The sequence below is a fragment of the Meriones unguiculatus genome, chromosome 3 (genome assembly GCF_030254825.1).
Source record: "Meriones unguiculatus strain TT.TT164.6M chromosome 3, Bangor_MerUng_6.1, whole genome shotgun sequence".
Classification (NCBI taxonomy): domain Eukaryota; kingdom Metazoa; phylum Chordata; class Mammalia; order Rodentia; family Muridae; genus Meriones; species Meriones unguiculatus.
The window spans coordinates 86,137,665-86,164,480 of record NC_083351.1 but is presented as its reverse complement, the minus strand read 5'-3'; the positions used below and the strand labels follow the sequence as shown (position 1 = coordinate 86,164,480).

The following is a 26,816-nucleotide window of genomic DNA, read 5'->3' as shown; positions in this document are numbered from 1 at the left end:
GGCTTATTTGTCTTTTGCTAATGAAAAGAGGCATATTACCTCCAGTAAATGTTCTTATTTCCTCAGATGATGGGATGAGTTGAGAGCCATACCCAAGTTTTACTAATACACAGCTTGGGCTGAGCCCAGAATGTTTCTTTCTCTGTTCTAGCTCTCCTTAGGCCTATGCCTCAAAGCTTCTGTACCCCAGACAAGCTAATTTTCTGTAAGCCCAGACCTTGAAGGCTTCAGTTTCTAGCCTCTGTCTGCTAATCTAGGCCTAGAATGTTTATAGCCTCTGATGCTTACTGTTGAGTAAATACATCCTTTCTTGTTCTTTCTGAACTCTGGCTGGTTGGTTCAACTCAGCTGTCTGACTCAAACGCCTCTACAAGCTGACTGATTCAATCCAGCTTCTCTTGGCATCTCACTGAATTGCTCTGCTTGGAGACATTGCTCAACTCCATGAACTGAACTGTGCTGACTGCACTGACTGTACAAATTAAATTCAACTACACTGTACCAAACTAAACTCTTTTCCTTGTCCTGTTCTCATAAGAATTCAATGTATACTATCTCTGATTCATTCTATCAAATCTTTCTCTGATATGTCAGTTTGACTGCCGCTCAATTAAACACTTTCAAACATACCTGCTTCCTTCTATAAACTAATCTTACTTTCATTGTTTGGGATTAAAAGTGTGTATTAAGGGCATGTCTGTATTCCAGCCTGACTATACAATAATCCAAGTCATGTCTGCATTCCAGCTGGATCACATAGACCTAGAAGATCTTTACACGTGATCCCCTGCAAGAGCAGCCATGTTGCTGGATTAAAATTCCTCTTCAGCCTTCTGTACAATGTTCTCTTGTGAGCCTGGCAGCAGCCCAGGAAAGTAAATGAACTGAGGAAAGTAAATTAACCCTATAAAGAATGGTTCTTGCCTATCAAAGTTGTCCACTGAGAGGTTCCACCCAGTAAGAGTTCAAAAATGATACTGAGACTCACAGCCAAACATTAGCAAAGCATAGGGAGTCTAGTGGAAAAGAATGGAGAAGGATAAATGAACCTACAGGTAACAAGAGCTTCACAAGAGGACCAACAGGGCCAACTAACCAGGGCCCAGAGTGGCTATGGTATATGCAGTACCAAGCAAGGACCATGCATGAACTAGACCTAGGTTCTGTATGTATATGTAACCAATAGGCAGATCAGGCTTCATGTGGGGCCAGTCTTAAGAAGAGTGGGGGGTACCACTGACATGGACTATGTTTCCTGCTTTCTGATCACTTCCCCTTGATTAGACTGCCCTACCACCCCACAGGCAAAGAAGATGGACTCAATCTTCATGGAACAAGATGAGCTGGAGTGTGTGAGTATGGGGGCTTCCCTATTCAGGGGAGAGAGAAAGTGGGAGTGAGGGTAGGGCTGAGAGGAGAAGAGGGAGAGGCCTAATAACCAAGATGTACATTAAACAAACAGATTAATTAATAATAATAATAATAATAATAATAATAATAATAAAAGAATGGCTCCTGACTTTGTATCCTGAGAGGAGAGTATACCTCTTAGCAATTGGAAGTCACGGATGCCATTCTGAACATGTCTGCTAGAAGAAGGAGCTGAGCTCACTCAGTGTCTACTGGCAGCACTCCAGAAAGAACTCATCCTCTGAAAGAGTACCTGGCTACCTGAAGGGAAGGCTGATCTTAAGTGTGTATAAGATTGTAGTCAAAGTTGTTTCTTGCTCAGTTCTTGATAGACTCATACCTGGAACTTAAAGGAGTAATGAAAAAAATTATTTTTAAAAAATTGTTTTCTTCAAAACCTGCTAAGAGACAGAAATAAAAGCCACCACCAACTTGACAGACCCTCATGGAAGGCAGCCCAGAAAGGAAGAGATGCTTTGTCTTATTTTGGCAGTGTGGTACAGTTTTGGCATGGCAAGGAATACATGTCTCAGTAGCAGTAACCACTGATACAGAAAAGACTGTTCTCAGGAATGAGTGCTTATTTTGACAACAGATCCTCAGGGTGTATCAGAAGAACCCACTGGATTGGGGACATGTAGACAGTGAGAAAAATGAAAGAAATACCAAGACAAGTTGCTGAGTTCTTCATGAGAAAGTGCACATGAGACTCTTGGAAATGCTTACATAAGCTTAGTTTCCTTATTAGCAGACCAAGTTAAAGCCAGAAAAGTTTTAGGTGTCATTTCATCACCTTTCCCAGTTTTTAAATAATAGTGAGAGAATGGATTTACACTGCAGTTACTGCAAATTTTGGATCATCATACTTCATAATCAGTTAGTTTGCATACCCCAAAGCTCACATCTGCCACATCTGCTCAAGATTTCTTAAACTAGGATAGATTACCTCCAAAATGTTAAGGGAAATAAATTGAGTGTTGTTGCTTTTAAAATAATAAAAAGCAAACTTTTTAAAGTAAACACTTTTCTATATTTTAAAAACATGCATTTTATAAAGTAAGTGAAGAGTGACTATCTGGGTGCCATCTGTCCTGGTGCATATAATAAGAACAGCATTTTGAGTAACACTTAGAAATGCTGCTTACATGCTTTATCTCCTAAATAAAACAGCAACCTTCTTCAAATGCATCTTCTTAAAGGGCCCGCATTCTTATGAATGTTTTAAGTGGTGTCATACACTGCATGGCACTGAAGATGTGAAGGTAACTCTGAGTATATGTGTGTGTGCCAATCTTACCCAAATTCAGTAATTCTCAGGTTTTGAATCACAATATGACCTGGTCACTATGGTTCCACATTCTTGAGAGTGTCTCAATGTCTCTTTATTTGTTAGTTTGTATTTCTATCCTACCTGCTCCTGAAAAGCCAATGAAGTGTCCTACGTTGCTAATTCCAGCTGGCAGTGAGAGTGGCCACACACTCACCACAGTCATCACCACAGTCACAGGGCAGAAGAGTCCACTGAATATGACAATGCTGCTGCTGCTGCTGCTGCTACTGTTCCCCTGCTTCTAAGAGAAGGGGCTACCACTTGAGGTCATTTTGTAGTAGCCACATGCAGGAGGAAGAAGGGGCACCAAAATCTGAAGAAGTGTGGGTGTGCTGAGGAAAGATGCATCTTCCTGAGGTACAATCAGTGTGTGGGGGGGAACAACAAAAGAAAAACAGCAGTTTCTTCATCCAATATTAAGAAGATGCCAAATAAGCAAGGGATCCATTAGGTCAAAATCCCTTTGAAAAGCATAAAAGATGCTGGGAACAGGTACCCACACAAGTCCATATCCTCCAAAAAAGAGAAAAGAGAGGTTAGGTTGAATCCATATCAAGACGTCTGCAGAAATCACACTGAGATACTGTAAAATATACCCCACACACACATACAAGACAATATGACATACAAGACATATATAAGACATATACAAGAGAATATAAGACATATATATAAGACATATACAAGACAATATGTCATACAAGACATATATGACAAGAGATTATATCATCATAAAGTCAGAGTGTCTTCATGTCCATTTAGCCAAGTGTTTGAATTTCAGATCTTAACTTCTATGTTCTGTTTCTGTTGCTGCTCTCCAATCACTAATACTAGGGCTCTGTGCCGAGTGTCATTTACTCGGGAGGTGTAGGAAGTCAAAACAATGGACAGTTTACCAGGGCGAGTAGACTTTCGTTTCTCTTTCTAAAATAGTCTAACCAGCTTGTTATCAGCCATGCTGCTCTGAGCCTCTTTCTGTCCAAAACACAGCATCAGGTCTGCCCTGGGTGAAGATGGACACAGTACACAACTCTGCACTGCGTGTGCCCCTCGCTTCCAGGCAAGATGCTTAGTACAAAGAATTCATGTACGTACCAACTATGTGGGGAAAGGGAGAGAGAGAGAAAAAGAGAGAAAGATGTAGGGAAGGGAGGGAGAGAGAGTTTGAGATTACCTTCCAATGAGTGAGAACTCTCCCACAACGCCCAGGCGGCGCATGGCACTCAGGAGGCCCCGCACAGTCATGCCCTCACAGAAGCAGACCACAACCCTGGCCTTGGGAAGCCGCTCCCGTAGCTTGCGCAGAAGCCGGTCAAAGCTCTTCTCTCCAGCATTGCTGTAGATTTTGTCCGAATGTGCGATGCAGAGGCCTTCCTGGGCAGCCAGCTCTTTGAAAGCATCCATTCCACTCTCGCCGTAATTCCCTGTTCAGAATCAATCAGTGGTTCACAGTGTTAGCCACAGCCCTGCTAACTGGAATAAGGGTTTGTTGGTCTGAGGGGCAGAGGGGCAAGACATTGCCAAACAATCTGTAAGTGTAACTGGGCTGAAAGGAGACCTCGGTGGAAAGCAATCAACTATAGCCAACAACCAACTCTCTGAAAGCCAACAGAACTTACATGAGCTAGGCATCCACAACTGAAGACCTTTTGTGAAATGAAGGATTGTTTCCCTATTTTATAGCCATGATTAATAATGTCTGTCCCATATTCTAACCACATGGGAGAATTGAGCCCATTTGGAATATGGAGGCTAACTAGCTTCATCTGGATTCTAAGTCAAAACACAGACACCTGATACAAAGCCCTGCATTCCACCACCACCTTATCAGCTGAGATCGTCATTTCAGATTCAAGAACACAGGAAAAAAGTTAATAATCAATCCATTTGCTGACTACAACCTCTATAAATCTTTCCTCATTGACACTCATGTCTTCTGTCACTCTTCCTGATTGCAAATCTTAAGTGCTTAAGGACAAAGTCAATCCCTGCTCAAGGTCAACAGTTCCCATCACCTCTTGTCTATTCTACTATGCCAACTGAAAGATAACAGTTCTTGGATTATAATTGACTAAAATTACTATTTCATTCACTAGGCCAACAGCTTTGCTTCTTAATCTCCTATTCTCTCTTCTGTATTTTTAATTAAGATTTTGCATTTTATTGGTATGTTAAAAGTTTGCATACATTTAATATTTAAGCTTCATAAAGTTGGACATGCATATATCTACCATCTCAAAACTATATCTCATCAAAGTATTTTCTTGTTAGTGCACATCCTGTTGTCATACTCCTGGTCTTCATTTTAGTCAGCAACTTGCGGCTTTAAGAGCCACATTCTCTCATATAAAGTCCTTTATATTCCTGACTCTTGAGACACAGCACTCTCCAAACCCCATATTATTAAAAAGCCTTTCTCTGGTTCATTTGCTTCACTTTGCACCTCTTCTCATCTTCTGCAAGTTTTTATTCTAGGAGTCCATTGGGGAAACTCTCTATTCATTTACACTTCTATCCCAGGTACTCCTTTCAGTGATGTGCCCTCAAGTAGTATCTGAATGTGACTGTTTAGTCCTGTATTTGTAGGCCATTGGAGTAAAAGACTAGAACATTCATTTGCCTACCTGCTGTATCTATTTGTGGACTTATCAGACAGCATATTAAGATAATATCTTTCCCTTTCCTACTTTGCAAACATGCTTCTTTATTAGAAGTTCCTGCCTGCAGCACCAAGTCTGTTTTTCTTGCAGATCCATTTCTATAGCCCTTGTCTCCAGAACATTCTTAATTTAGTTTCTTTGTTCTGTTTCAGTTTCTTCTATCCTAAACCATGTCTTAGGCTGTGTTTCCGTAGGGGGGGGGGGGGAAACTGAGATAAAGATTCTTGTTCATTGCTGAGTTGTAGTCCATTATGTAAAATGTACCACAATTTCTGTAACCATTCCTCAACTGAGGAACTTCTAGGTTGTTACCAGATTCTGGATATTATAAATAAAGTTGCTATGAACAAAGTTGAGCAAATGTCCTTGTTGTATACTCAAGAATATTTTGAATATATGTCAAGGAGTGTTATAGCTGGACTTTAGGGTAGCACTATTCCTAATTTTCTGAGAAAGTGCCAGATTGATTTCCAAAGTTGTTATACAAGTTTATATTCCCACCATTTATGTCCTCCTCATTCATCCAGAGCTCAATTTAAATTTTTTAACTTTGGATAAACATGGCAAATCTGCAGCTAAACATTTTTGGCACCCTAAAACCTCCATGGTTAAATGGAGGGACCTCTTGAATAATACATGACATGGACCCGACCCCATTTTAATTTGGGGACGAGGATATGTTTGTGTTTTTTTGCAGGTTAAAGATGCTGCACTATGGCTGCCAGAGAGACTGGTGCAACAAGTGGATTACTTCAAGGAACAAGATCATTCTCCAAGTGACGATATTGCTGATCCTGCTGCAGCTGATTCATCCAGTGAAGGCTAAATTATACTTTTAGGCCTTAGTACCCAATCCCTCTCTTGTTCTCCCTGTACATGTTAGCACACCTTTGTTTGGCTGGTCTGGTACTATTCATCTTTGTTATTGCCAGATGTGTCCACTTAGCTCAACAGTGCCAACCTAGATTTAATGCCATTGAAACAGCAGCATGCTGTGAATCCCTCGCCCCAGGTAAGGGCTTGGCTTGCCCAGCTCAATCGTCAGCTTTAACCTCTCCTTTCTGGTGTGATGGGCCCCGTTAGTCAATGACGGGTTCTGGGTGATCGGATATTTATCAACCTAAGACACAGAAATCCCCCTATAAGCAGGATTCTCCCATGATGGATAAGTTATTTATTGGCAATCACCCCCACCTAAGACAGGCACAGTCCCTTTGTTTTAATTCAAAAGGGAGGAATTGTGGCAGCCCATTTGGAGTTATTTGCAAATTGGAATACGCATCTGTGCAGTGGAACTTGGCCTTTAGGCCCCAGTTACTATCTAAGCTTGGAGGCTAAAAGATTGACCCTGGCAATTTCACAAGAAGGTTCTGACCGGGAGAACTATAGTAAATTCCTTGCTACCATGGTAACCAGACAGCAGACTCTGTGTAACCTTGGGTGAGCTCTCCTATGTTTTGACCAAGTAAAGCTCTTACGTGAGAAACTGCTTGTACTTTTCTGCCTACTTAAGTGTAAACCTGATGTCTATTAAATTGACACTTTGATCAGCATGTCGACTTGGTGTCCTTCTCTGTGTCTCCCAGTCTCTCTCTCTCCAGCCCTCTCTCAGGTGGTATTCAGGTGTCACTGCTGGTCAGTGACACACCATCTCTACATCCTCTCCAGCATGTATTGTCACTTGAGTTTTTTATCTTAGCCATTCTGACAGGTGTAAGGTGGAATCTCAGGGTCATTTTGATTTGCATCTCCCTAATGAGTAAGGATATTTGAGCATTTCTTTAAGTGTTTCTCTGCCATTCTATATTCTTCTACAGAGAATTCCTGGAGAGGACCTAGACCCCCTGCTCAGATGTATTTCATTGGCACCTCAGTCTCCAGGTGGGTTCCCTAGTAAGGGGAGCAGGATCTGTCTCTGGCATGGACTTAGTGGCAGGCTCTTTGATAACTTCCCCTTGGTTAGGGCAGCCTTGCTAGGCCACAAAGGAAGAAGATGCAGTCAGTCCTTATGAGACCTGATAGGTTAGGGTTAGATAGTAGGGGAGGAAGACCTCCCCTATCAGTTAACTAGGGGAGGTGCATAAGGGGAGAAAAAGGGAAGGAAGGTAGGACTTGGAGGAAATGATGGAGGGGGCTACCACCAGGATACAAAGTAAATAAATTATAATCTATAATAAATAATAAATAAATAAATAAGAAAAAAATCCTGTTTAAGGAATACATAAAGGGCAAGAGGTGCAGAGACGCAAAGGATAGGAGACAAGTGCTAACTAAGTAGAAAACTTGTCTCCTCTAACAAGTAATAATTAATAATATTAATAGTGAGTATTAACAAAGCATATATGTTCTCATAAGAGGTGACAGAGAACCTTAATCCACAAGTTCAATCTCACCTTTGAGCAAGGGAATTCTTGTCATTCTTTCACTAAATATAGTTCCCAAAGAGGAGAACTCATAACCAATATTAATAGATGACACTCACTCATACTGTAACTGTCAAATAGAGATAGATCAGTGCACCAAAGAAAAGGCATCAGGGAGAGACACCAAGAGTATCTTCTTCAGCAAGGTACTATCAGCTCTTAAGACTGCTTTGGCCTCATGATTAGATTCTTTTCTTCCATTCTTGCTCCCAGCAGTTCACCCAGTACTCTGTCAAGGTGTGAATCACACCACGCTGCTCCTTTACAGGAAGCTCCAATTGCATTCCAAGATGCCTGGAATGAAACTAAAGGCTCACCAGGACTACCAGGCTATACCCAGTCTGTTCCTTCCATCTTCTGCAATCTATCTCCTACTTTTTCTCTCTCTCACCCTCCTTACATAATCAAATATAATATCTACATGGGTCAATTCATTCTGTAGGGAGCTTGTTCCAAGTTTTTATTTATATGATCTTGTTTAGACCACAATTTTGTTGTGTTTTGTTAAGATGAGCTTTCATTACATGACTCTGGTTGATTTGGAACTACAATGTAGGCAACCATGGCCACCTTGCTCTTTCTGGGATGCTCCAAACCCATCCATTCTCTGCACTAGCCCTTTTCCAACATCTGAACATGCTTCTAGCAGATAATCAGTGTCAATTATATTGCAATATTCATCCTGTGTTGCCTAAATTAGCTTAAATTACCCTCCCAGTACTCCCTGGTCATGCTCATTACTTTAATCCCAATACCTGTACCTTGCTTTTGTTTTATTTTCCCAAGAACATGAGCTACACAAAAATATCTCCATCTAACATGCTCTGTGATGTATATTTTGTACTTATAATGGTTTTATATATTTAAATTCACTACTATGAACTTCACTAAAGAGCATAGGACAGACCAATTAAGAAATATACAAGGATATCAACAAGAAATTTAAAATAAACTGACACTGAGTAGCAAGCTTACAAAATCTTATTACTATCAAAATGGTGCTATTAAAATAAGACAATTTTTAAACTATCAAGAGGCCAGGATTTCATTAATAGTATTCAGTATTGTCAGTATGGTTATACATGCCTTAATCTTAGCACTCAGAAGGCAGAGAATTTCTATGAGTTCAAGTGCAGTTTTGGTATACATAGCAAGTTCCAGGACATCCAGAGCTATAGAGTCTTCAAAAATAAAAAGCAACAACAAAATTAATAATAATAATAATAAATAATATTAATATTGAGTATTAGCAAAACATGTGTACCTTCAGTCCAGGAGAATGTGACCAAAATATTTTAAGTTGGTCAATGATGGCTCATGCCTTTAATTCCAACAGAGGCAGGTGTATCTCTCAGTTTGAGGCATCCAGGGCTACAAAGAGAAACCCTGAAATTTTGTCTCAAAAAACAAACAAGCAATGTGTGTGTGTGTGTGTGCATGTGCGTATATATTACAAAATTTGGCCATATTTTCAAACAAAAAATAGGGTGTTGGGTAAACACAAGAATTATTTAATAAAATGAAATAATTTATCCAAGAAAGGTCTTTGAATTTTAACAATTGCGAAAGTGTCACAACCACTGTTGCCCTGTATATTTAAAGCAAAGTAACTGTCTTTTGTCCTTTTTCATAAGATTTTTATGATCAAATTATGCGTTTGCCCTCTAACAACGGCAGTATTCTACCAAATCCAGTCTAGAAAAGTCCAAATGGAAAAACTAACACAACACAAGAACACCACATCCCTGGCCTGTGGAAACATGTCACAGCAAAACAAGAAGCACTGGCTGATTATAAGAGAGTGAGCCAACAAATTCCTTATTCATCTGTAAGAGAGGGCATAAGGAAGGAAGTTAGATGCCACTTGTTCTTAGTAAATACAGGCTTGGAAATCCACAACACACTATGAATAGACTCAGCAAAAGTCACAGCTAGTCTGTCAGAAGATGGCATTACATGACAAACAATCTTACTGCTGAGGAGCCAACCCTTGGGCTTCCATCCCCAAAATTATTTTAGTACTTCATCAAAACAAGTGACCAAGTGTTCTTTGCATGAGAATAAGAACATTTTTATGTTTTAAATCTAGTAATGGCTATGGACATGCTTAGTTCAAACTCCTCTCTTTATAAACACCAAGAGTGAAATTTCTCAAGGATATGAAGCCTGCTTATAAAAAAATAAATGCTTGTGTGGTGATTTGAATAAGATGGCTCCCACAGGTCCCCATATATTTAAATGCTTAGTCAACAGGGAGTGGAACTCTTTGATGGGATTAGAAGGATTAGGAGGTGTGGTCTTATCTGAGGAAGTGTGTCTCTGGGCTTTGAAGTTTCAAAAGCTCAAGGCAGGCCCAATCCATATTCTCTCTCTCTCCCTTCCTCCCTGTCTCTGCTTATAAATCAGAATGTAGTTCTTAACTACCTCTACAGCAGCACTTCTGTACTGTACAGCACTAACTGTCATGTTCTCCGCCATGATGATAATGGACTAAACCTTTGAAACTAAGCAAGCCCCCAATTAAATGTTTTCTTTTATAAGAGTTGCCTTGGCTGTGGTGTCTCTTTACAGCAATAAAACACTAAGTCAGTTGTTAACCTGTCATGACTCCTAGTTTTCTTTTTAGTGTTTCTCCCTCTCTCTCTTTCTATATATGTATGTATATGTGTGTAGACATATATATGTCTACACACATATATATTGCATTAAATTTTATATATGATATATGTGACATATAAAATTATGTAATTTGATGTGTGTTTTCATAATCAAATATAATATCTACATGGGTCAATTCATTCTGTAGGGAGCTTGTTCCAATTTTTTATTTATATGATCTTGTTTAGACCACAATTTTGTTGTGTTTTGTTAAGATGAGCTTTCATTACATGACTCTGGTTGATTTGGAACTACAATGTAGGCAAGCTGGCTGAAATTCACAGACATCCTTTTATCTCTGCCTCCCTGATGCTAAAATTAAAGGTGTACACCACATAATCTACACGATTATTTATTATATAAATTTACGGAGAGCTAAGAGTTATTCATTGGTCTGTGTTTAAAGTGCCTAGTTCTCTCATGATGTCTAGACATCTTCAAACTTTCATACAAATTTACATAGATACAATAGTAAATTTTTCTTTTACAAATTTTCATAGTTTAAAAATTATACTCAAAAAAGTATCTTATTGGTTTCTTAAGAACCCACTCATACTTGTTAGCCTATTAAAGACTAGATGCAAATGACATTAAAAAGCAAAGAAAAATCACTTCCCATTGAGCTTAAATTGTGTTACTTTCAGTTACAATCACCTGAAAAAAAAAATGGCGTGAGAAGGACAAGCACAAGGATGCCATCCAAATGCCAATGACTAAAAATCAGGAAAATGCATAAAGTATGCCATACTTGTTCTAACTTTTAAAATATGAGCATAGTTTTCATAGAAGTGAAAAGAGATGGGTTACATCATTGAACTGTGGCCAGGCCATGAATTCTGCCAGACTAAAATGCACTCAGCCAAATATACCACCATTCTGCCCTGAAGCATCCCCTTGCCTTTCTAGGTATCACAGGATTTTTTTAGATACTTTTCTGGATCCAGTCATCAAGAAAAGTTGTAAATATGTAAAAATAATTTATACTAAAAGGTTTACTTGAATTTATACTAAAAAGTTTATTTTGAATACTTGGGGCTAGTAAATGCTGTATGTTTTGTTTTCATCCTATTAGTGAGCATTTTATTGAACCTTCAACTTTAAAAGTGTCTGTTCTTCCCTTTAATGGTTGCCAAGAAATACTATATACTGTCTTATCCTTCAATCTGTATGTATTGACTTTTTCTAATACTGGGATAAACAGCTACTTTATCCACTGCAGCAAACATATGTAAGCTACATGCCCCCTTTTACCAATGCAGGCTCAGAAGCTCAAGCATATTAGGTAGTTTTCCCAGGGCAACTGTTCATCTAGGCTTTAACACTTGACATGCTCTTGCTCATACCTACCATGTTATGTGGTTCCCTACATGAACTCACAATTGGCTATGGAAGTATAGCATAGGTGCACAAAATACAGCACTAAGCTCAGCGTGAGATATATATATATATATATATATATATATATATATATATATATAATCACTTTAATAGATTTGGGGATAAATGAGCAGGAATAGCTAGAGAAAACCTCTTGGGAAAAGTAGGGGTGAAATTAGTGTTATGAAAGGAGGAAGGTGGCTGTGATTGGGGGGGGAGTAAAGTAAATAAATATTTTTTAAAAGAACATATAGGTTAGCAACAGAACTAGAAAATTTGAACACAGGGAACTTCCCAGAGACTCATACTCCAACGAAGGACTATTCATGGAGATAACCTAGAACCCTGACAATGCAGCCACTTCTGATGAGAATTGATAGACTAAGATCAGAAAGAAGGAGAGGAGGACCTCCCCTATCAGTGGACTTGGGGAGGGACATGCATACAGAAAAGGGGGGGTAGGATGGGGCCGGGAGGGGAGGAGGGAGGGGCTTATGGGTGGATAAAAATGAATAAAGTGTAATTAATAAAAGTTAAATAAAAAAATTTTAAAAAAAGAACATATAGGTTAAGGACTAACATTTCAGGAAGATGGAAATTAATGTGAAGCTACAAAAAGTATTTCTAGAGGCATCAAGGAATTGCTCTGGAGCAGACAGTTCATGATAGATTATAGAATGATGTCCTGTGACACCCTCTAGTGAGTGAGACATCTAGCATAAGATTACAGGATAAAAACTTGCTATATGTTGCTACAGCATAACAGATTTTATGACAGACTTTGTTCCTGTTACAGTGCTGTCTAAAACCTAGAGAGTAAAAGACAAGGGGAACAGTGGCCCATAAAACAGAAAATTTATATCAGAAAGTACTAATCTCTGTCTCAGCTATGAGACAAATAGTTACAGAGTAAAACAAAATGTGCTATAAACTACGCATACAATCAGCTGATAACAGCTTTTAGGGAGGGCACAGGACTCACTATGAAATCCTAATTATTGAACAACGAAAGAAGATAATATGATTGGGCAGCATTATCTACACAATAGCCACATTAGGAAAAGTATTGACAAAGGGCATAAACATTAGAACTATGCAAAGAAGCATCTAACTCTGGATTTTCTAAAGTACATATGATTTTAAAGCAGTTAGATATGATATTGTGTGCCAATATTTTTAATATTGCCCTTGAATAGATGAGCTTACCCACTTCTACCACTTTAAAATAATTTTCTTTCTATTCAAATGCTATTTGTCTCGAGACATACTAAGCAAATACAATACAATAAAGTCCCATTTTAAAAAGAATTATAATAAGGAATTGATTTCAGAGTGCATTCTAGAAATCCACTGTTGAGCATCCATCACTATCAGGAAATTCTTCCTTTTAATCTAAATTTCATATAATAAAAGTCCAAATTCATTTTGGTTTCATTCTCTATGGAGACAGGTATCAGCTGGGTAGATGTGAGTGGTCAAACCCTCTAGAAGTCACCATTCAGCTTTTTTATTCCCTAGTAGAAAAGTGACCTCTGTTACTTCAACCTTTCCTTGGACCTTGGAGTTCATTTGGTTCCCTAGCAAACATGCTGTTTCCTTTGCCTCCGTCCAAACACCTGCAGAGCCCTCCAATGAATCAACATCCTGAGTCCGGTCATCAGTGAGTGAGTCACCTTCTGCCTTAGGACTTTCAGGTGACAGCATGTATAGAAACTGATACTCAAGGTCATTGAAAGAACAATCTCAAACAGGGCAGTCCTAAAAATTCAGAGCTTTTGCCAGCAATTTCCAAGCCACTGTTTGGAAAGGTGCAGAGAACATTGAAAAGATGTATCACAGTGTGGCTGCTTTCTTTATGGAATGGGACATGATCAAGGACAAGTTATCCTTGGCTTTGTGCTCTTCTATGTCCTCACTGTCCTTTATACAGTGGTTAAGAGGATGAGTCTGGAGGCAGATCAACCTGTTTCAATCCTCTTTACTGGGAAGTGGATAACCTTAGTGAATTTTCCTTTAGAAGCCCTGGTTGGCTTTTGAATAAAATGGAGGTTATAATATACATAGCCATATTATATATTCATGAGTATATTAGGTAGTGTGTAGTAATGAATGTAAATTTTCTAGAACACAGGAAATTGATGGGAGGTTGGAGAGGTAGTTCAGCACTTAAGAGCACATCATACACTGTTTTTGGTGAAGACCTGAGTCCCCAGTGTTCAGCACCTACTTCAGGCAGCTCACAACCACTTGTAACTCCAGCTTCAGGGGACCCAGCATACTCTACTGACCTCCGGGAACCTGCATTCATGTGTATGTACCCACACAAAGGCACAAACATAAACATAACTAAAAATGTAAGTCTTTTTCAAAAAGAAAGAAAAATTCAAGTATATCTCACCATGTCTCTCTACAGTTGTAGAATCTAAAAATACAGTATAATGTTAACATTGACCCAAGGGTTTCAGAATTGTTGATTTCCATGATCCTATTTATAAAATGCAATTTCATTGTTGTTTCTAGCTGCAGGAATTGACTTTGTGCTCATCTCATGTGCCTGGTTGTCCCTTGAAATTTTCCCTAGCACATTTTAATGCCCTTGTCTCACTTTGGGGCATTTGACGTTTGCATTTTAAAAATGCATTTAAATTCTGTTTGTCTACACTGAGTCTGTCACTGAATCTTCAAGTGATTTCAAGAAGCCATCAAGCCTCACAGTGAGTGTTAGAGTCTTACACAGAGGCCTGATGTATTGCCTCTGCAACTTCAGGTGATTGTGAAAAAGAAATTAAGAGAAAGAAAAATGTAGGGAGGGCAAAAATACAAAAGAATCATCATTCTTATTGTGAAGGGAAGCATGTTTTCTGTTTGGCAGATTCCACACAGAGGGACTTTGTTTTAATGGGCAGCTTTTACCACATCAGTCTGCTTTCCTTATGTCCATGGTATCCATAAACATAATGCTGCATCCAGCAGCAGGTTTTACAAACATGCTCTAAAATGCATCACCCACACATTCATAAATACACACAGTGAAACTATATAAACTGTTTAATAATCCTTAACATTGGAAAGAGTTCATGTCACGCTAAGCAAACTATTCCTACTCTTTAGTGAAAGTTTTGATACCAATGTTTTACATCATTGCAATTATATCTTAATATCCTTTGGCTCAGAAAATAATTTCATTATCATCAAGTTACTTAGCTCCTTATCACCGTATATAATTGGTAGTAATAATAAACAAAAACAAATAAAAAGGTTGTCAACAATAGCAGATTGTTTAAATAAGCATTATGTACATCAAAGCAGTATCTACAAATTCTACAAAATGTAGAATTGTACTAAGTAAAACGGAAAATATTTATCCCATGTTGCCACATTGTAAAAAAGGGTTGAAACATTTTGTGCAATACAAAACCCATTAGAACTTTATGTACATACAGAAGATTTGAAGAATATATAAAACATTAGCTGGATTTTTATATGATAGGATTGTGCATAGTTGTGTTTTATCTGTGTTACATAATTTATAATTATTATAAATTTATAATAATTATAATAAATAATTTTATACTAGTAATAAATAATTTATAATAATAAATAATTATAAATATTATTTATATTATAATATTATAAATATATTGGCAAGAAAATAACTTTTAAATTGAAATATACAGAAGTGGAAACTGAAAACTATGTCTAGCCCAGCAGAAATAATACAGGGTATTATAGAAAATTCTGTAAAAGAGAAATTAACCTCTTATGCCTAGATAACAACTTTTATTCTTAAAGAAAATGTAACTAATACTATTATTACCCTTAAGTAAAGTTAGCTATAGGCTATGTGGTACTTTCTGCCATATCTACACACCTGGATTAAATTAGCAATTTTTTTTGGAATCCTGGTATGCCTTCTTTATATTTAAAAGCTCCTTATCTAACTGTCTGTTCATCTGTCTATCTATCTGTCTGTCTATCTATCTATCTATCTCACCATTTCTGTATCTGTCTCTAGTATTTTAATGTTTATCTTTGTTGTTTTTATCTATCTCCCTCTTTTCTGTAGATTTCCTATGTCTAGGCTGCTTGCCTGGTTATATATTCCCTCTATGGCTTTCCCATATAAGGAAGTAGCTTAGTTGAGGACAAGTTGCTTGTCTCACTAAAATTAAACCCTCCTTGAATTGAATCAGCATGAACACTATTTAATTATCATTCTGCCTCAATACAATTTTCTTTTCTTCATAAAGGAAATATAGCTAATATTAGTGAGACCATCTTTAATAAAAGTTAGCCATAGCCTACTTCTTGCCATATCTGCATATCTGAATTGAATTAATAGATTTCTTGTTTGAAATCACAGTAAGTTTATTGGGATGAATTGAGACTATAGGGGCATATGAATGTATTAATTTCATCAGAGAAACCAGGCCCTGGTCTTATCAGACACAGCAGAGCAAGCAAAGGGCAGAACTCCCTCTCCTGGACCATATAAAGTGCTAAATAATGAGGACTGGAATGAACAACACTGCCTCACAGTGTGGGTCAAGGACTGAATCCTGACTGTCTCTGGACCTGAAGCTGGGACTAATCCCCCATCTTGACATGGGCGATGCAAGAGCCTATGCTCTGTCTATCATATGGCTTACCTCTCCATACTTTTTCTATTGTGGCCCAAGTCTTTTTGTCTGTGCAGCCAATTACAGCTTTGTTCTCAATCTTGACTTTAAAGCAACAGCTTCTTCTGAGAGACTGATTTGAATTTCTTCTCTCATCAGCACACTTCTATTTGCATCTACCATCCCACTTCTGAAACCACTAGAATGCTACTGTAGCCCATTTAGCTTGTATTTATTCTGTAACCCACAGACAGGGGGTTGATAGTTGTTATTACTAAATAAGACTGGAATACTATGAGAATACATAAGAACTTGCGTTGGCCTCATCAAGATTTCTTACATAAATAGGATTATCTAACAAATCACTGCCATTGAAGCCTCTGCCTGCCTAGAGAAGGAAATAAAAGAAACAGGGGATTGTTTAAACAAACAGCTGAAGGAATTGAAGGAAAAACAGGAAAATACAGTCAGACAGGTGAAGGAAATCAACAAAACAGCTCAAGATCTGAAGATAGAATTGAAAAAATTAAAGAAAACACAAATGGAGGAAATTGTGGAGAGAAGGAACTTAGGGAAGAAAACAGGAACTACGGAGGGTAGCATAACCAATAGACTACAAGAGATGGAAGAAAGAATCTCATGTGTGGAAGATACAATGGAAGAAATAGATGTATCTGTGAAAGAAAATGTTAAATCTAAAAAATTCCTGACACAGACCGTCCAAGAAATTCAAGACAATATAAAAGACACAACCTAAGAATAATAGGAATAGAGGGAAAAAAAAAGATTCCCTGCTCCAAGGCCCAGAAAATATTTTCAACAAAATCATTGAAGAAAATTTCCCCAACTTAAATAAGAGGCCAATAAGTATGCAAGAGGTCTACAGAACACCTAATAAATTAGACCAGAAAAGAAAATTCTCCCACCACATAATAATCAAAACTGTAAGTATACAGAACAAAGAAAAATACTAAAAGCTGCAAGGGAAAAAGGCCAAGTAACATATAATGGCAAACCCATTAGAATCACACCTGACTTTTCAACAGAGACTATGAAAGCCAGAAGGGCCTGGACAGATATCATGCAGACCCTAAGAGAACATACATGTCAGCCCAGGCTACTATGCCCTGCAAAACTCTCAGTCCTTATAGATGGAGAAAACAAGATATTCAATGACAAAAACAAATTTCAACAATACCTACACACAAATCCAGAGTTACAGAAGACACCACAAGGGAAAATACAACCCAAGAAAACTAGGACTTTCAAGAAAACACAGGAAATAATTAACCTCACTAAAATAAAACAAAAAGCAACCAAGCATACAACCTTATGACTGCAGCCAACATAAAAATAAAAGGATCAAACACCTACTGGTCATTAATCTCTCTCAACATCAATGGACTCAACTCTTCAATGAAAAGACACAGACAAACAGAATGGATGCGGAAACAAAACCCAGCAATCTTTGCATACAAGAAACACACCTAAGTCACAAAGATAGATATTACCTGAGGGTAAAGGGTTGGAAGACTTCTTTCCAAGCAAATGGACCCAAGAAGCAAGCAGGAGTAGCCATTCTAATATCTGATAAAATTAACTTACAACCAAAATTAATAAAAAGAGATGGGGAAGGACACTTCATACTCATCAAGGGAAAATTCCACCAGGAAGACATCACAATCCTGAACATCTATACCCCAAATACAAGCGACACCCACATTTGTAAAAGAAACATTGATAAAACTTAAACCACATATGGATTCCCACACATTAATAGTGGGAGACTTCAACACCCCACTCTAAACAAAGGACAGGTCAACAAACAAAAAAAAATTAAACAAAGAAACAATGTGTCTGACAGGAGTCATGAATCAAATGGACCTAACATATTTACAGAACCTTACACCCAAACACAAAAGAATTTACCTTCTTCTCAGCACCTCATGGAGCCTTTTCCACAATAGACCATATAGTTGGCCACAAAGCAAGCCTCAACAGATACAAGAAGATTGAAATAATCCCTTGTGTATTGTCTGATCACCATGGAATAAAGCTGGACCTCAACAACAACAGAAATAGCAAAAAGCCTACACACACATGGAAACTGAACAACTTGCTACTAAATGACAGCTGGGTCAGGGAGGAAATAAAGAAAGAAATTAAAGACTTCCTTTCTAGGAACTCAATGAAAATGAAGACACAACATACCCAAATTTGTGGGAAACAATGAAAGCAGTGCTAAGAGGAAAGCTCATAGCACTAAGTGCCTTCAAGAAGAAATTCGAGACAGCACATTCAAGAAACTTAATTGTTCACTTAAAAACCCTAGAAAAAGAAGAAGCAGACACACCAAAGAAGAGTAGACAGCTGGAAATAATAAAACTCAGGGCTGAAATCAATCAATTAGAAAAAAAAAATAAAACAATTCAAAGAATCAATGAAACCAAGAGCTGGTTCTTTGAGAAAATCAACAAGATCGACAAACCCTTAGCCAAGCCAACTAAAAGTCAGAGAGATACCACCCAAATCAACAAAATCAGAAATGAAAAGGGGTACATAACTACAGACACCGAGGAAATCCAAACAATCATTAGGACTTACTTCAAAAGTATATATGCCACAAAATTTGAAAATGTAAATGAAATGGACAATTTTCGTGATCGATTCGACTTACCAAAGCTGAATCAGGACCAGGTAAATCAATTAAATACTCCTATATCCCCCAAGGAAAGAGAAGAGGTCATCGAAAGTCTCCCATCCAAAAAAAAAAAAAAAAAAAACCCCAGGACCAGATGGTTTCAGCGCAGAATTCTACCAAAACTTCAAAGAAGAGCTAACTCCAATTCTCTTCAAACTATTCCACAAAATAGAAACAGAAGGAACACGACCAAACTCATTCTATGAAGCCACAGTCACCTTGGTACGTAAACCTCACAAAGACCCAACAAAGAAAGAGAATTTCAGGCTAATCTTCCTTATGAACATTGATGCAAAAATACTCAACAAATACTTGCAAACCAAATACAAGAACACATCAAAGATATCATCTACTGTGACCAAGTAAGCTTCATCCCAGGCATGCAAGGGTGGTTCAATATATGGAAATCCATCAATGTTATCCAACAAATTGAAAGAAAAAAAACACATGATAATCTCCCTAGATACTGAAAAAGCTTTGACAAAATCCAACATCCATTCATGTTTAAAGTACTAGAGATCAGGGATATAATGCACATACTTAAACACAGTAAAGGTGATATACAACAAACCTATATCCAACATCAAACTGAACGGAGAGAAACTTAAAGCAATCCCACTAAAATCAAGGACAAGACAAGGCTGCCCACTCTCTCCATATCTCTTCAACATAGTTCTGCATGTCCTTGCTAGAGCAATAAGACAGTTGAAGGAGATCAAAGGGATACAAATTGGAAAGGAAGAAGTCAAATTATCACTATTTGCAGATGATATAATAGTATACCTGAATGACCCCAAAAACTCTACCAGGGAATTCCTACAGCTGATAAACACCTTCAGCAAAGTGGCTGAATACAAAATTAACTCAAAAAACTCAATAGCCCTCCTATAAAAGACAAAATGGCTGAGAAAGAAATTAGGGAAACAACATCCTTCACAATAGCCACAAATGACATAAAGTACCTTTGTGTAACTCTAACCAAGCAATTCAAAGACTTGTATGAAAAAGAATTTCAAGTCCCTGAAGAAAGAATTAGAAGAAGATATTAGAAGATGGAAAGATCTATCATGCTCATGGTTTGGCAAGATTAACATAGTAAAAATGGCCATCTTACCAAAAGCAACCTATAGATTCAATGCAATTTCCATCAAATTACCAACACAATTCTTTACGGACCTTGAAAGAAAAATTCTCACCTTCATATGGAATAACAAGAATCCCAGAATTGCTAAAACAATCCTCTACAATAAAAGATCTTCTGGAGGTATCTCCATCCCTGATCTTAAGTTGTACTATAGAGCAACAGTAATAAAAACTCCATGTTACTGTCATAGAAACAGAATAGTGGATCAATGGAACTGAACAGAGGACCCAGAAATAAACCCACACACTTTGGACACCTGATCTTTGACAAAGATGCCAAAACCATACAATGGAGAAAAAATAGCATCCTCAACAAATGGTGCTGGTCAAACTGGATGTCTACATGTAGAAAAATGAAAATAGAACCATACTTATCACCCTGCACAAAACTGAAGTCCAAGTGGATCAAAGACTTCAACATAAAACCAAACACATTAAATCGGTTAGAAAAAAAAGTGGGGAATACTCTTGAACTCATTGGCACAGGAGACAACTTTCTGAACAGAACACCAACAGCACAGGCTCTAAGAGCAACAATCAATAAATGGGACCTCATGAAACTGAAAAGCTTCTGTAAAGCAAAGGACACCATCATCAAAACAAAGCGACCGCCTACAGATTGGGAAAGAATCTTCACCAACCCTTTATCTGACAGAGGACTCATATCCAGTATATATAAAGAACTAAAGAAGCTGAAAAGCAGCAAACCAAGTAATCCCATTAAAAAATAAGGAACAGAGCTAAACAGAGAACTCTCTGTAGAGGAATGTCAAATGGCAGAGAAGCACTTAAAGAAATGCTCAACCCCATTAGCCATTAGGGAAATGCAAATTAAAACGACCCTGAGATTTCACCTTATACTCATCAGAATGGCCAAGATGAAAAACTCAAGTGATAACACATGCTGGAGAGGTTGTGGAGAAAGGGGAACCCTCCTCCACTGCTGGTGGGAATGCAAACTCGTACAACCACTCTGGAAATCAATCTGGCATTTTCTCAGACAAGTAGGAATAGCACTTCCTCAAGATCCAGGTATACCACTCCTACGCATATATCCAAAAGAGGCTCAAGTACACAATAAGAACATTTCCTCAACCATGTTTGTAGCAGCTTTATTTGTAATAGCCAGAAGCTGGAAACAGCCCAGATGCTCCTTAACTGAAGAACGGATGCAGAAATTGTGGTACATCTACACAATCGAGTATTATTCTCCAATGAAAAATAAGGAAATCATGAAATTTGCAGGTAAATGGTGGGACCTGGAAAGGATCATCCTGAGTAAGCTGTCCTAAAAGCAGAAAGACACACACAGTATATACTCAGTCATATAGACATATAACATAGGATAAACCTACTAAAACCTGTACACGTAAATAAACTAATCATGAGAGAAGACCCTGACTAAAATGGTCAGTCCCCATCCCAAACGGCAAAGAGGATGGACATCAGAAGAAGAAGAAAACAGGAAACAACCTAGGAACCTGCCACAGAGGACCTCTGAAAGGCTCTGCCCTGCAGACTATCAAAGCAGATGCTGAGATTTATGGCCAACTGTTGGGCAACATGCAGGGAATCTTATGTAAGAAGTGAGAAATAGTAAGATCTGGAGAGGACATTAACCCTACAAGGAGAGCAACAGAACCAGAAAATTTGAACACAGTGTTTTTTCCTAGACTCATACTTCAACCAAGTAGCATGCATGGAGATAATCTAGAACCCCTGCACAGATGTAGCCCATGGTAGTTTGGTGTCTAGTGGGTTACTAATAGTGGGTTCCCTACATAGTAATCGGAAGAGAGACTGCCTCTGACATAAACTGATTGGCCTGCTCTTTGATCACCTCCCCCTAAGGGGGGAGCAGTCTTATCAGGCCACAGAAGATGACAGTGCAGCCATTCCTGATGTGATATCTGATAGACTAAGATCAGAGGAAGGAGAGGAGGAGCTCCCTTATCAGTGGACTTGGGGAGGGGCATGCATGAAGAAGGGAGAGGGAGGATGGGACTGGGAGGGAAAAAGGGTGGGCCTTTTGGTGGTACAAAGTGAATTAACTGTAATTAATAAAAATAAATAAATTTAATAAATAAATAATGCAAATAAAAAAAATAAAAATTAATTTTAACTTCTTTTAAAAAAAGAAAACAAGTCTTATGTCTTGAAGAAAAACTTGATAATATTTGAGTGTATTGTACATGCTATGACTTTTTCTTGTCTGGATTTCTTGAACAATAGAGCATAGCAATTTGTATCACATTTATATAATATTAAATATTAGAAGTAATCCACTATTTATTTTATTCTTGCTTTTTCTTCAGAGATGGCTTCATTGTGCAGCATGGGCTTGTCTTGAATTTGTGATCCTCCTGCCTGGGTCTCCTTAATATAAATATGTAGTACCTAGAGATAATTGAAAGTATATAGGAAGATGTGCATCAGTTCTGAGGAAACATGACTAGAGTCTGAGTGATTCTTTGTACACACCGAGAAATAACTATACATGACATTTCACAGTAAAGGGTCCAGAAAAGAGTCAAAAGTAGAAAATGCTTCTTACTAGCTGTATCCTTGAGCCATTTGTTATTTAATCTTCTTAGCTCACATTAAAATGTAAAATTCATACTAGGAGATCCTTCAGGTTCCTGATAGCATAACATTTGGTAACTCTAGAGCAACATGAATCAGTGCTCTTTCATAATCTTGAGCATCATGTCAAAACATTTTCCAGATTCTCAGTTCTCAGAGTAGACATCTGCTTAACAGATTTTTCCCCAACAGCTTTCTTCCTCCCGATCTGATTTCTCTTACGAGTGTAGTACTGTATGGGAAGAGAAAGCACTTGCTGTGGAACCATTTAAGATCTCTCTTTCCTGCAGATCATACATTTTCACCAATGCTTACAGGTATACAGGCACTGGGAGGCAGGGAAGGAGACACCACCCTCCAAAGCAAATGAGAAGTAAGGAAATAAGGCCATGGACAGAACAAGGTCATTAGGTGAGGCTGAACTAATAGCAAGACAGACTGGCCTGCATCATGGGACTGCTTCTCAGGCTCCAGCTGCTCTTTTATTTGTCTAAGTATCTACTTTTAGCTCAATAGAATTAGCCTAGTTCTGTTACTAAGTTCTTGTTTTCATTCTATGTAATCTCACTTTTTAATGTTTCTTACAGCACCAGTGGAAAATGCTGCTTCATGAAATACATTCAACCTTTGGTCAAGGGGAAATTCAGTTCTGAAGTGAATATTATTTTTAATTCAAATGACATAAGAGCATATGATGATAAATGTAGTAAATTAAAAAAAATAATAAACCAGTAGAGTTGATCCTATGAAACCTAAGCAGGACTTATATCTGCCTCACAGTAGCAGATTGATTCTGACAATCTGCTAATTCATGGCCTTTCAGGGCTCCAGTTCCTTAGACTGCACAGAGAGGGGGCCAGCATGAATAATCTCAAGTCCGTGCTAAAGATCTGAAAGTCTAGTCTGGTTTATGTATCAGGTGGGGATGGCTCATGTCATCCTGCCTTGCATTACAGAGCCTAGGCTGACTTTAGTTTCACCTTCTTTTTTATGCTGTGCTGAAAAGCTTCTCTCACTACTCCTATCCTCATAGACTAAATACTTTCTTTAGGAGAGGTCACATACTAAAATGGTGAGAAGCAGGCATTTACTGGCTTACTATCTGTGAAATTTGGAGCAAGTCAGTTACTTTCTATGGCCTTTGGTTCCCTTATCTTGAAATGGGAATCAATGATAGTATCCATATTCTAAGATAGAATCCATATTTTAAGAATAAATTCAGTAATTTTAATGTATGTAAATATTGATATATGATTGTTTTCATTTTTATAATTTTATTATTTGTTTGATATGACTTGATGCAAAAATTAATATTTGCATTCATCAAAAAATAGCATTTACATGCATTAGTAGTATCTAAAAGTTTATTATTCATAGTAACATACAAAAGCTTGATATTATTTTTTTATATAACATCTTTAACTGTAGTACCATGTTCTAACTGAAGCCTTTTACATCCTTAAATTCCTCTAACATATGGATACAATTGAAGCATAGACTGAATAAGAGAGTATGGCCTGAGGAATCAGTTTCCGGAATCCAGAGACTTAGTCAGAACACTCCATAGAATCTTATACATGACAAGAATGGGCACAGATGAGTCTGATAGGTTAGGAAAAGGAGGAGTGATTGGCTTTATCTGCAAGTAACAGTGAGTACAGCCGAGTGAGTGAAGTTTCAAGAATACAACCAAGGAAATGTCAGTGGGCATCTGATTTAATCCCCAGCCAAAGCATTTGGAACAAGCCTTGAAGATGCTGCTGCTGGAATTGCTGGCAAACGATCACTTCAGGCAAGACACTTCTTTCACCTCCCTCTGAAACTCTAGCACTAATAAGACATTACTGTTCTTTTTCTCCTGAAAAGAAAATGGTCCTGGAGAGGAAACACATTAACCTTCAACCCTTTAATAAGATTTGGTTTCCTGGTACTTTCTGAAAGCAGCAGACAGCTGATGACATCATGAGGCCCTGGTGATGAGGTTAAGAGAGTCCTTCATTAAAGGCAGAATTTGTCAAGTCCCCAGCACAACTGATTCCTGGGTAATTTTCCTTGGTATTTACAAATGACCCCTGATGGTGAATGATGCATTGAGTCTATAGTTTTACATCTTCATACCTCATTTGGGTAATAGGACTCCTACCAGAGAAGGAACTAGACATGGGAGACTAGAAACTTCCATGAAAACACAAGAAATGAAGATGTAAATAAATGAGATTAAAAAAAAAGAAGTGATCACAAAGAGCTTGAAGTGGAACCCATCCTCCACAGTCTTTTCTGTTAGTTTTCATTGCTATGACAAAAATACCAGCAAGCACAACTTAAGGGAGAAAGGACTTATTTGGCCCACACATTCAAGGACTCCAGTCTATGGTAACTTGACCACATTGTTTCTGGACCTATGTGAGGAGGGAGTAGAGCATCATGGGAGGAAACATGTGGTAGAAAAAATGACTCACCTCACAGCAGCCAGGAAAGGGAGAGAGCGTGTTAGGGAGACCCAGGACAAGATATAGTCTGGAGGTGGATTACAAACCAACTAATGTACAAGAACCGTGTACTATATGGTAACGCAGACTTCTTTAAAGTCCTCTGAAAGAGTAACTACAGATGTATACAAGGTAAGGAAGTGCAAGCTACAGAGGGAGTAGCCAAATGAGAAGGATAAAAACTGATTTGCCAAAAGAAGACAAATGAATCTTTTAAAGAATTTTTTTGTTTGATTGTCTGAAGCTGGCTTCAAACTCACTACATAGCTGAGGATGACTTTGAACTTCTGATCCTCTAGCTAGGGACTGTAGGAATATACCACCACACCCAGTTTGTATTGTGTTGGAGGTTAGCACAGGGTCTTATCCATGTTACTTAGTGAGCACTCTATCAACTAAGATATATCTTTGGTCTGCATCGATGGCTTAAAAAAAATCTGGATTTTTTGATTGTAGAGGATCATAAAGTAAGAGGGTCAAAACTATATTTTTACTCTAAGTCTTCTCTCTGGACTTTGTTTAACATGGGATTAGTTACTGAACATTGCAATTAAAATAAAACAAGAGAAAAAATATTAGAATTATTGATAGTATTATTTACTCTAAATAGGCACATATATAATACATGAATGTAACACATGTAAAAAGCACATTGTCTTCAATAGAACTTAATTTAGATGTCTTTTATTTGTCCATTAATGATAAAACTATATTCATATTCTTACTTTCCTATAACCTCACTGAATAAGTTACCCATTCAACAAGAATCTACCTGTTAATCATCCTTTCACCCAAGTTGAAGCTTCGCTGTGGCCTCCTCCATTCCAGCTTTTTGCTCTCCAGTTTATTTCATACCAAGTACTGCTTACCTTAAATATAACTGATCAGTCCTCTTCCTTCTCACTTTTCTTTGATGTTTCCCTAATGAAATGATGTCTTTCATCACTAAAAATACTTCACCTTATTAGCCTTTTCTCATGCTTCTCGTTTATACAATCATTTTGGACTTTGCTTCCAAATGTGGTAAGTCCTTTTCCTAATGGAGACCTCAGTGGTTGGCTTTCCTCTGCCTTCTCCAGGGTTCAGCTTCTCAAGCCTTTCTTCACTCATGGGATTTTTGTAAACTGCCCTATATAAAGTGGGCCTGCTATATGCTAAATAGTGGCCCATCTCCACCCTGTGTTTATTTCCTTCATAGAACTTGTGATTCCATATGGATTCATGTGTAATCATTTATTCCATGTATATTTGCCTAATGCCTGCATATTCAAAAAGTAAGAACTGTATCTAAACATGTTTTGCCCATCACAGCCAATATAGTGCCTCAGTTATGTATTAAAACAGTAACTTGCGATGGATAAATGAACTCAGTCATAGATAACTGTTGATGATTTGAAACAGCAGTTACATGATCAGTCTCTCT

The 26,816-nt window shown here is 37.9% G+C and overlaps 1 protein-coding gene across 6 annotated transcripts in view; it reads right to left on the bottom strand.

The window, feature by feature from the left end:
- The window catches only part of Grm1 (glutamate metabotropic receptor 1), a 476,253-nt gene that overhangs the window by 324,762 nt on the left and 124,675 nt on the right, over nt 1–26,816 (bottom strand). For all 6 annotated transcript variants that reach the window (XM_060380287.1, XM_060380290.1, XM_060380289.1 and 3 more), the window contains one exon: nt 3,915–4,164. In XM_060380287.1, the coding sequence (XP_060236270.1) occupies nt 3,915–4,164 (250 nt within the window). The remainder of the gene's footprint in view (nt 1–3,914; nt 4,165–26,816) is intronic.